General features: G+C 41.3%; 1 protein-coding gene across 10 annotated transcripts in view; it reads right to left on the reverse strand.

Moving 5' to 3' along the window:
* Positions 1-12,222, reverse strand: part of MARCHF8 (membrane associated ring-CH-type finger 8) — a 100,619-nt gene that overhangs the window by 20,211 nt on the left and 68,186 nt on the right. For 6 of the 10 annotated variants that reach the window (XM_074874817.1, XM_074874818.1, XM_074874822.1 and 3 more), the window contains one exon: positions 5,384-5,434. The exons of 1 other annotated variant lie outside the window; for it this stretch is intronic. In XM_074874817.1, coding sequence (XP_074730918.1) covers positions 5,384-5,434 — 51 coding nt within the window. Of the gene's footprint in view, positions 1-5,383; positions 5,435-8,364; positions 8,450-12,222 lie in introns of all 10 variants that reach the window. 3 more of the 10 variants (XM_074874823.1, XM_074874815.1, XM_074874816.1) reach the window with 1 other exon arrangement.

Genomic DNA, 12,222 nt, shown 5'->3' on the forward strand with positions numbered 1-12,222 from the left:
CCTCCCCTCCCTTTGACAGGGGCAGCCCTAGCCCTGCCTCATCCACAGCATAAAAATTCAGTTCTGCCTGCTGTGTGAGAAGTCCCGAGCTTGGGCTGAAGGCAGGCAGGGAGGACTCGATTAAACCCAAGGAACACATCCATCATTTCTCTCAAGCTACTACAGAACAAATATAATTGCGTGGCTCCAGCTATCTACGAGGATGCAACATATTCGTGTTTCTATGCTTTCAGCAAGTGCTGTATTCCATGCACATGCTGGCTGATGGCTCTTGCGGAAGTGCACTGCAACTGTAAAGCCTCCAAAGCTCATCTGTGGAACAGACGTGGCTGTTTCACCACATGCACGTCAAAGGAGGCCTCCAGCTGAACTAGCACACCCAGGCAGCAGTGCAAGGAGACCAACCAGCCGTGCTGAGTGTACTAACGTAACACTTGAGATAGCCAGAACAGGCCACCTACAGACAGACTGGATGTTGTGAAGGGCAGACAGCCCTGCTGACAGGCTGGATTTGAAAGCTTTTCCGAAATACCAACACGGCAGCATCAAACATCAGTACTTCTGGTCTTCTCCATCAAATTCTCCCTACTCATGCCATTTTGACTTCCAGCGCATATTAAAATCAAGTGTCTTTAGCTGGGATAAGATGCATTATTACAATGGAAAGTGGTTAAAAAAACTGGGGAAAAAGAAAAAGAAGATACGGGAAAGAGGCATCTGAAATTTTCAGGATGATCAACTCCACCATATAATTTTGGCAACAGTTCGATAGGAAACAGCAGTCAGCTGCTGGAAGAACTTTGTTCCATACTTTATATATTGTATATGACAACAATGAAAATTATGTCTAGAAACTAGGAGCGAAGCTGAAGTCAGCTTCTCCTCATTCTTCCTGAAGAAATCTAAAGGCAGGAACCTTTTCTAAAGATACCAGAGCTGAAGGCACTAGAGAAAGGAGGCTATCTATCCTTTCAAAATCTCCCCAAGCTTAATTCAACCCACCTATAGCATAGGATTAATGTTGACTAAACCCAGTAACTACTGCACAGGTTCTGTAGGAAGAAGAAGAAAAAAAAATGTATGGCCCTTTGAATTGAAAATATCTTCTTCAAAATACCTTGAATGGACTGTGGGAACAAAAAAGGAAAAGAAACAGGTTCCTCCTTCACAGGGTGCCCTTGTGCCTATATGAAGCAAGAATCCAGCCCCAGGAGAGGGGATTTATCACAGCACAGGGAGACTATCACCCTCCTTATGAACACGACTGCACCATGCCCCAGCATGGGATTATTTGCTCTTGTGAGTGGGGAAAAGAGTATACCTTAATCTTCACACTATACAATTTTTCTTCTTTTCCTTTCTCCAATAGCTCAGTAGAAGGATTTTTAAAAATTTTTTTTTAAGCAACTTCTCTTTCCCTACCCCCAGGCTCATGTACCTGAACAGAAGTCCTCTGAGCAGCAGTTCTTTTCAGTAAGCCTTGGTCATCTGATAGACTACAGCACAGCTAAGCTTTGCGACTGAAAAACCTGGACTGCTTTTCTACGGACGAACGCTCACTGAATCCATCAAAGCTTCAGGCAACAGTGGACGTGTGTATTCATATGCTTTTCTAAATCTGTTCCAAGCTGATGAACAGCCTAAATGGATTTTAAATTTTATAGCAAGCTTAGGCTACCACTTTGCGTCTGCACTGGCTGCCATTCAGTCCAAGAATAATTTAATACTTTACAGTGTGCTTCTGCTCAAAAGATAAAACTGTACAGGCCTTCAGAAAGGACAAGGCATTTACATTTTTTAAAGGAGTGCACTTCTGATTCCTTTGCTGTGATCCCAGTATTAGCATTTTCAAAGTTTACCCCTTAGAGGGCCATGAAAATAAGACTACAATGTGCTTCCGCTAAAATCAGCCCTCCAGAGCAATCAGATGACAGGAACAGCACACAGATGACCTGAAGATATTTCCATATGTCACATCATCAGTTTGAGGATATACTGGAGACTTTAAAGCTAAACAATATCATTAATTTGAGGATAACTGTTTACAGACCAGCTTTGTTAGTGACCTCATTTAATTTGCTTGTAAGCACAATTATTTTATCTAAGAGCAGAGGGCATGAATTATCACCACTGTGAAAAACCCTTTTTTAGCTGCTCTCAGTGACTAGCTGTGTTTTAGGGTCAATTTAATCTATATTTAGAGGATGAAGCTTCTATAAAGCTTCATTATTTCTCTGTGTGGCTTGTATGACGAAGGCACTTACCGGTGAATGGTGGTTTCTTGGGAAAAATGCTGGCTTAGGGTAAACAGTTGAGATGTGGATCTGGGCTGTATACCCCTGTGCCAACTGGGCGTCTTTCAATCAGCATCACTGTGCTTGAACAGGGCAAATTGGGAATCAGGTTGTGTCCAAGTCCCATGACTAAATCAATTCAACCTGCCTTCAACACTATTTTTAATTTCAAAACAAACATAGAAAAGATTCCAAAAATTCAAATGTTTCACGTGGAGCAGATTTAAAAGGAGTGTTTGAAATACACACACCAAAAAGCAAAGAAGGGCCTGGAGGAATGCCACATCCCCCAGCGTGCAACAGACTGCACAAAACCTAATGGCACCATATGAAGATCCTCCTACATCTTATTCCCTACTCCTTTTTCTGCTGCTTCTGGCTTCCATCCCTAGCCAAATATTCAGGTGATTGTTTTTTCTTGGCCTGGCCACATGTACTAGCATCTCTTCAGCCTCTCTTAGCATCTGCCTCTTGGAGAACTGCTTTTTGCCCCTTCCTCCTAAGGGATGGCTCCAACTGGCCCCAACACTTGGGGTCTATGTTTGGAGAGGTCCTGCTACCTCTACCAGCTGATCTCATTTTCAGTGGCACCATCTGTCTGCCTTCCTGCTTGATTACTTTTAGCCCTAGGGCATTGCTTTCCTTGGTCACACTGAGTAACACAGCATCCTCTCTTGGCTAAAGGCTGAGTTCTGACTCAATCCTTTCCACTCATTGCACTGTGCACTGAGAGCAGTGGAAAGATACACAGCAATAATCACAGCAGGTTCATAATGACATATCAGCACCAGAAAGGCTTTGAATCAAGTGTCAGTGCCAAGCGTTTGTAGCAGATTTGCTACACTGCTACACTGTGAGCTTGATTTGGGTGGAAAAATAATAGCTGAAACAGTCATTTGCAGGAAGCATGATCATTATTTCTGTAGACACCCCCCCCCCCCCCCCCAACATATCTGGGAATGCAGCATATAATTGATTAAACTCAGTTTTGGTTAAATAGCTCCTCTTAAAATGGTGTAGTATCAACAAGCTCTGTGGATTTCAGAAAGGGCTATACAGGCAGCCAAGCATTTTCATACTTCTTCCTTTACATGTATTCGATCTGCCTTATTGGCCAGGTTGTTATACTATTCTGAACAAAAATAAAAGGAATTTTCCTATTAAGCCTCAGAACTAAGGAAAAATCTTCCACATACTTAAGCTTCCACACAGCATCCCAATACTATAATCTTTCCCGGTTTGTCCTATGAACTGCTTGCAACAGCCAACCCACCTGTAGACTGCAAAATAAATTGTTGCAGCTTAGCACTGAACTGCCTGGATGGTAAGGCATCATTCAGATGTGTGAGGCAAATCTGGGGACTGATTTCACCAATGGGACTTCCACCTCTTGCCCTTCTTAGAAGCTATCTCCAGAGTGAAGTAGGTGCATGGAATAGATCAGACACAGAGGTGACAGAGGAGCAGTAAGAACATCAATACCCATGTGAAGCTCATGTTTCCAACCAAAAAGCCTCACCCATGGAACTGGCAAAGTTGACTTTTGCTCCCCTTGAGAACTTTAGCTTTTGCAACACACAGAAATCATGTTGAATATTTCAGTGTTTCAAGATGAATGCAAATATTGATGTCTTGCTTGCCAGCACTCCCAGGGAGAGCTTTGCCAGAGTGCAAGGTCCTTCCCACTGCACTGCCACACTACCAGTTCTCAATGAATTAAAAATGAACTGCGCAGCTTCGTATGGGTACCAAACTGCTGCTGCCAAAGGGCTTGTTGTGCTGAATTTCAGACACTCTGGGAAAAGTGCAACAACTACCGTCTCTGCTGAACAGTGCCTGAAAATCCAGTTAAGGGTCCCTAAGAACAGAAGAGCCAGGGTAAGAAGGAACAGGCACAGTCCCATTTTAGAAAAGCACAGATGAGAAGCTATACTCACATGGTATTTATTTCAAAACCCTTTCTGTGAATGCACATTTTCTGATGCTGAATGCAAAACACAATCCCGCATCACTCCGTAACACCACCTTCAGCTTGGTCAGTACCTTGTGCACTGGACAGTTGCCCTGCTCATTATTTAAGACACCCAGTAATCTCATCTTTCTGCTCCAAAGTGAAAGCACTCTGTCCCTATATAAACTATAAATTAAGTGCAGCCACTGTTTCCTCTGCTGGAGATAGGCATGAATAGCATCCTATATCCTGAAAAGGGACTTGAGTTTGTCACAGCCATAATGACTCAGTCTCTCATTAAAAGTCATTGTTACCAGCAACATCAACTATGGCAATGAGGGGTTGAGGCTTATGCACCCCATGAAAAACACTGGTCAACCCCACAACCTTGCTTTCATGAAGGCTTTAAGCAATTGTACTTGGGTAAGCAAAAAGGTATCAGGCTTCCAGTGAATTAAAAATCTTTTTATTTGTAATGCAGAAGTAGGAGCAGGGTATGTATTGTAGTAAGTTATCTTGGACAGAAGATACTTTTTTCCTAATGGCATAACAAAGCAATTGTGCTTTTGATGTGTCCATCAGCTATAATGAAGTGTGACTAAAGCAGGTAGAGCATCAAGCTCCCCTTACAAGATCAGGGCCTGTAATAGAAAACATTTTAAAATACTTACATAGTCATGCCCTGATAACAATAACTCAGGTTGAAGTGACAATAAAATAATGTTTAACCACATATCCAATACATATTACGGGATGCATGGCTATACATATCTTACAGAGAACATTACATCAGATAGCTTATAGTATAAAAGAACATACTTGAGTGATGCTTTTGGAGTGATTTTTTCCCCCAAGATAAGATCTCAGGCATCTGTCATCTATCTTGCTCCTACCAAGCTAAGGAGGCTGACAGTGTGAAAGAGAAAACCTACTGTAGCTTCCATTTCATTCGACTTGTAAAGAGAGTCTGCAAAACACCAGAGAGTTCTACTGTTTCAGGAGTGACTATCAATGACAGACAGGCATAAGAAGTATTTTCTACCGGTCACATTGTCACATGAATGACCCCAGTTTTGAAGTGAAAGAAATCCCAGTATCCCCAAGTTTATCAAAGACTGAGTTATATCCAGGAACATACCTTTGAGATGTTACTAGAGCGGCTCATGGAATGCCCCAAAGCCTTCTCATTCTGAAAGAGGAAGAACAGGATCACTGCAGCAACAAATCACAGTTATGAGAATATTTTAAAGCTGGTATTAGAAAACAAATTCCATGGAGAAAGTCTTACAGCTGTGGCTTTTAAGGATGATGCTTCTATTGACATCAGCCTGATTTATGATAATCACTAAATTGCTTTGCTTGCTTAACAAGGTATTACATTGCAGAAAATCACACAGGCAAGACAAGTACAAACTAAAAAATACTAGAACAATGATTTATTCTCGCTATGAATACTGCAAAGCCCTCTTCTCAGGTGGCAGCTATTTTGGAAAGGATATTTCTCAGCCCTGCTTCATCTACATCTAAAGGCTAACATCAACCACTAAAACCAAAAGCTCTTGCTTAAAGAAAAACAAAAGTATCATAGTGATGTCAGGAAACAATTGTGAATAACCACATGCATGTCATTTCAGAAGACAAAGCTGAATCACTGAGGAACTTCCTATTTATCACAGAACTCAGAATTAAACTGGAAATATCATACAAGATTGAAATGCAGAAGCTGCAATTCTCAAAACTGAAATTGGTGATGACTCTATCTGTTACTAACTTTTCAGTGTACAGACCCTGACTGCTAAGGATGACAATATTATCTCCTACCAAAAAACCCCACAGGTTTCACCAAGATATTTCATCCTTTAAGGTTTCTGAATTGGTTTCTGGTTTCTGAACATCAGTTTACTATGAAGTGTAACAGGACACGATTGCTCCACTGGAAAGAGCCTGGGAATTGCTCTGAATAAACTCTTCTGAATAAAATCCAACAAGAAATACTTTTTTCTAATCAAATATTACAAACAGGGGAAGTCATAACATCTGGTTACAAATCAGTATCTATGTTCCTCTAAGTCTGTGAAGCTGGGATGTATATTGGTTTGAGATTTAAACCCTCTGAAAAAAGGGTAAATTTACTACTTTCTCCTCTGGGCTTTATACTGGGTAAGAGTTTCTAGAAGTGCATCTTTTCATCTGGGATTTTAGGAAGCAAACTCTTTCACCTTGATTCCCCAAGAGAATTTAACCTAACAGAGACACTTTGACAGCACTCTCTTCCAGTTTTCATTTCCACTGACTGATCGAACAGAGCTTGAGATCAGAAGTCCTGTATATATAACAAATGGGGACATAAAAAAAACCCCGAACCAGTCAACTGCTGTTACTTCTAGATCAGTTTGGATATGGCACACTGGTTTCAGACCTCCTGCCTGTGGAGGCACGTTAGAGTTCAAGTGACCTTCAATGACTAAATCCCACATCAAGTCAGCCCAGCTGGCTGGGCACCTACATTTTGACATTCCTGAACTCCCCTACAGCACATCCCCAGAGCAACATAAAGCTTTGTGTTGAGAAAAGAGAAGGCAAGGCAAAAACTGCAACATGTGCTCACAAAAGCAGGCTGTCCCTTCCTTACACCACCAGTTGCCTCTCAACAGTCCTGGGCACTGCCTCAGTTGACAGATATAATATGCACTTCCTCCCTTAAAAACGTGAGGAAGCAAATACAGTGTTCTCAAACCCTCTGTATGTAGGAATTTGTGTACCCAAAAGACAGTAAAATAGTGTTTCAGAAGAACAGAGGAGAAGCAATCAGGGAACTCCATGCCAGTTTTGACTGATAGCCAAACTAAAAACCAGCACGGATCATTTTAAGACCTGGAAGAGTTGTGGCCTAAACTATCATTGACTTGAATGCCAGATTTGAATACTGCAGGGCTGAGTTTGATATTTGAGATGACTACGAGCTTTTGTTATACAGACAACAGTATTCCTGGAACAGAAACAAACACGTAAAGACCCCCAAAAATATGGACATGATGCTTATGTGAAGACTAACATTGGACGGGACTACTGCCAGAACCAGCATGGCTAAGAATTGACTCTAACTGTAAGGGAAGGACCTAGCTGATTTCATCAAAGGCAGTGTAACTATAGCAACAGAGAGAAAAAAAAGTTCATTGAAGCTATAGAAGACGGGAGGAAGAAAAAAGGGGGCAGGGACATGTTCTCAAGCGATGATGAAAAGAGACCAACACAAGCTGGCAAGCACAGACTTGTCATTGCATGTGTGAGGTGTGGGGGAATGCGTGGCCTTGTAGGGACGTGTGGAAGGTAAACAAAGCAAGGCTATGTGGGACCAGGGAAAATGAAGAGCAGGACCTGTGGCCAAGAAGTCTGCCTGAAGCAACACATACAGCTCCACAGAGGTAACAGTCTCAAATCCAGCCCTAGGTGCCGAAGACTTCTAGGTGAAATTCCTAAAGACAAAATTAAACTGAACAGAGGTTTCTTCACATTAAATCAGTGCTCCCCAAATACTGCTGTCTAGCTGAAGAAATTGCCTGCAAGGGAGAATGACTGAACCTACACAGGCACCTGTATTGAAAAGGATGTGCTAAAATTCAATAAGCATGAACAGGCTGGAGGACAAGACTTGTATTTGCACACACAGTAAATGATGCAGATACTCTTAGGTGCACCACAGAAACTAGTCTTTCTGCTTCTGCTCCCAGAACTGATTTCAAACTGATGGATGCCAGGAGCCTCTAAGAGACAGATGCTCATATTATCTTTATTGATCTACTGTTGGAAACATACCTATCAGAGGTTTCAGTCAGTAGATGACTATGTGCAGTTGGTTTTGTTATTGAAAGAGACCTTTCAAAGAGACATTTTTAAACAAGAAAGCGGTCTTGAAAAATATTCCCTTAAGGGATACGGAGTGCATGCACACATATTTAAGTACAGGTGTTATTTCTAAAGGACTCCTAGCCACCCAAGTGCTCTTTCACGTCTCAGTTTCCTTACCACACAAAGCAGGTACATCCATAAAGTCAACAGGATATTAACTACAGCTTTAGATCAGGTTGGCCAAAATCTGTACTCTAAAGAGTTACTTACACCAACAAGGAGGAGAAGCACCAACTCAGCCATATTTTCAAGGAGTGACAACTGACCAATAGCCCCTACCAGATCCAACACAGACCTGCGAATAATACACACATTTTCCAGTCTGGTTGGACCATCAACTACCAAGCAGCCCCATCACCCAGATAAAATTGCTTCAGTCCTTGGACACCAACTGACCCTGTCTTCAAATCAGGGACATTTTTTGAAACAGCTGCTCCAAGTCTCACAGTTTACATACACACAGACTTCAAAATGTGTTGGGCTGAAAAAAAATCAACAATTGAGTTTCACTGTGCATCAGCAATTTCCAGTGCTTTCTTGACAGCTTCTGCAAAGGACCAAAAAAATTATTTTATTTTTTTAAAATTCATTAAACAGCAACAGAAACACCTCTAAGTAGCACAGTCCACAAAGTCTATCTCTGCTGTTTAATTCTCTTTCACAAATAAAATAATAAACATCCATCCTTCAGGAAAAAGCACTATGGAAGCCATTAAATAGAGCTAGTGCTTGCTGGTGTTTCCCATGCTGCAATACATTAAGGATGCCATATGTTTTCTAGTCATTAAGAGAGAAAAGAGCTGTAAAGCCATGAAAGGAACTCCTGGAATAGGTAGATTAGGCACAATTACTAAGTGAGGAACAGAACTGTTCAATAGATAAAAATTAGTTTTAAAGGCAAACAAACAAAAGCTCACTTTTCACACTATATCCATCACTGATACATTAATCCTGGGATTTTTTACCAATTATTCACAAATTAACACTGACATAGGAGTAGCAAGCCTAAGCTTCTATTATGGTACTATCACTATCCAACAAATAAAGGTCTTCAGAGACTTTTTCTAGTATGTTCCCATTGCACAGTAAGATATATTCTAGTCTGGTAATTACAGCTCCAAACAAGCTCTCCTCCCCTCCTGCAAAAGCTTTAGTCTTTGCATTTGAATGAAAGGTCATAACAAATGCAACATCTGCCAGCATTGACCATACAATTATCAACAGTTAAAGCAAGTGTCACTCTACTTTAGTAGATCAGTCTTTCTATATGGGATAATGGGAATCCTGCCTTTCAAAATCATCCTACTCAACTAGAAGTGGTTGAGTGCCTGGTAGGCACTTAAAAAAAAGAATCTAGGTAGGAAAAAACTACAAGTGCAACTTGTAACTTCTCCTGAGCCACTCACTGCCAGCTGCTGCTCTGTGGTCTCAATCAGAGCCTGGCTCTAGGAAAACAAAGAGGAAGGCAGAAGCAGGAAAATGACTGGAAAACAGAAAAACTGCCACCCATTCCTACAGTGACACATTTCTGTAAACTTCGGATGCACTTGCTTGCAACTGTCTGTGTCCCCCTCCCAACTTTCTTCTTCTATCTTCCCCTTGAATTTGCTCCCTACTGTGAGCAATAGAGCTGCCTCCTTCCTTCAGCAGTTGCTTCAGCTCACATCTGCTTTCCTGTAGGGCTGTTCATCTTGCCTTCTCCACCTTGCTGGCTCATTTTCCCTTCTGCCACCATTCCTTGATTACTCTTGCATGACACCTCTTCCTTCTCAGTTCAGAGATCTAGAAGCCGACACCTCCCTCCCATCTCCCTTTTACCTCAGTCTTCCATGTTCAGCACTTCACATTATTTTACCCTTGCTTCCCTACCATAACATATCTATTTTCCACTAAGCCCAACACCTATGTAATTTACAAAACCAAACCCAGAAGCCCTATGAACCCCAAAACAACCATTCCTACCACCTGAGCCAGAAGGAGGGTCCCCAGTTACTGGTAACACTTTAGGCAGCCATAGCTGCTCCTGTGCACTTACAATATCGATGTATCATTCTGACCTTTCTCCAAACTCAGCTGTAGAATTAATGCAGCCTCAGCAAGCGGGCACCCTAAAGAAATGCGACTTGGCTGTCCTTGCCAGGATAGAAGGAGAAAAATATCTTGGTAAAATGGTTTGGATTTTGTGTTTCTAACATTTTGGTTTTCAGTCATTAAGGCAGGTAAATAGAAGACAATACAGGAAGCAGTCTCATAGCTTGTGTAGCCTTCTTCTGGATACATCCCTAACTACATACCTATGGTTCAGTCCTAAGTATGGCTAATATTAAACCCATCTTCATCTCTGCTCATAGACCTGGAGAAGAAACAGCAAGCTAGATCCCAATAGTTTAGCAAGATGATTTTTAACTCTCTTTCCCTCTGGGAAAGAAGGATGGAGGGCACCAGAAGAGGGTCCTCCTTCCTCCTCAAGCAACCTACGGCTATGGGTGAACCTAGCACATGCCTGCTTTGTGAAGCCTCAATTCTCTAACACCAGTGACCAGATAGGGCACTATATTCCCTATTTTGCAATACAACTTTTATGTTAAATTATCTTACATGATAAAATAGGTTAAGATCTTCATCTAATAATAAGAGTTCTCCAACTAAAGTCTTCGTAATGAAGAGTAGAGCCCTTTGTTTTGATGATGATGTTACTGTAATGCCCCAGACACAGATCCCCTACAAGGTAAGTACTAATGCCTCAGCCCAACAGAGACACAGTTAAACAAACCAGGGCTGACTGGCTAGGGCACTGCCTACTTGGGGCTTTCCACCTGGATTCTCAAAGCCATTTTAATCTCATTTTGTGCATTGCCATTGCATTTTACAATGACAGTTTAACCACAAGATCGATATCTAGTAAAAATCACTTACTGTCATCAACAGTAAGTTGCATGGGCACCATTTCAACAAAGTCTTCTGGGTAAATGGTTGCTTTCCTTAATAAAAAACTTTGCAGAAGAGAATGAATAAGTAGTAATTACTCCCATTCATACAGCAATTCTCATTCTTAGATATCATGAGAATTACAGAATGGGACACAGAATGGCATTGCTTGAAATGGCGAGGTGCTGAAGTACTGAGTAGCTGAATGACCCTTGCATAGCAAAGCAGCAAGACAGGAGTGAAACTCAGTTCTTCCATCTAGTCCCATCACCAGAGCATGAATGCACAGTTGCTCTACAAACATGCAGCCGTACACACCCAGGTATTGTTTCAGGTTTCATAACTGTGTCAGATTTCCTAACAAACTCTTCCCACAATTTCTGCAAATCTTGCACTGCAACTCTGTACCTGAACAGTAGAAATTTAAAAGAACATACACTTTTTGTTTGGGGAGAGGGGTGGTTGTTGACAATATTGGCATGTGCACTTAATAGTCTGAAGTAGATAGAATAAGAAGAAAGAAATAGGAGAAGACTTTCTGAATTTTCTTCATCTGTCAAAACCAATGGACTGTTAAATTACAAAAGCTTTTTCAGCACTAGATCTCATGACTGACAGAACCCAACATTTAATTACTTCAGTAGGAAATGGTATTTTGCATCATATCAATTGAATATGGCTTTTATTTCTTTGGCAGTCACCAGGTCATCATGGAAGAGCAATAAACTTACTAACGGTTTATAAAGCTGGTGCTTGACAAACTTCTTAAACCTTGCTCATTTCAAAATTTTGTCCATAAAATATGATGAAATATCCTCAAGGTTCATCGATGGTTTTTGCATGCAGGTAGAAGAGTAATGAAAGGAAGAATAATGGCATCTAATCAAAGAACACTAATGGCATCTATGCCTTGCATCTCTGCACTTGTGCAGTATTTACCCCTGGACATTGAAAACAGAGGGGTGTGATGGAAATCACACCACCTATTTCCTTTTTTTGCTTTCCTGGAGACCCAGTATAAATTCTGAAAAAGGAATCCAAACAATCCACCCTATCCATCTAGTCCAGTACCTTCTGTTATTGGATGATCCCACTTTATTCTCTGGGACCTGCAATTCACAAATGAGTGCAGAAACCTAA

This window comes from Strix uralensis, chromosome 7, assembly GCF_047716275.1.
Source record: "Strix uralensis isolate ZFMK-TIS-50842 chromosome 7, bStrUra1, whole genome shotgun sequence".
NCBI classification, from domain to species: Eukaryota; Metazoa; Chordata; class Aves; order Strigiformes; family Strigidae; genus Strix; species Strix uralensis.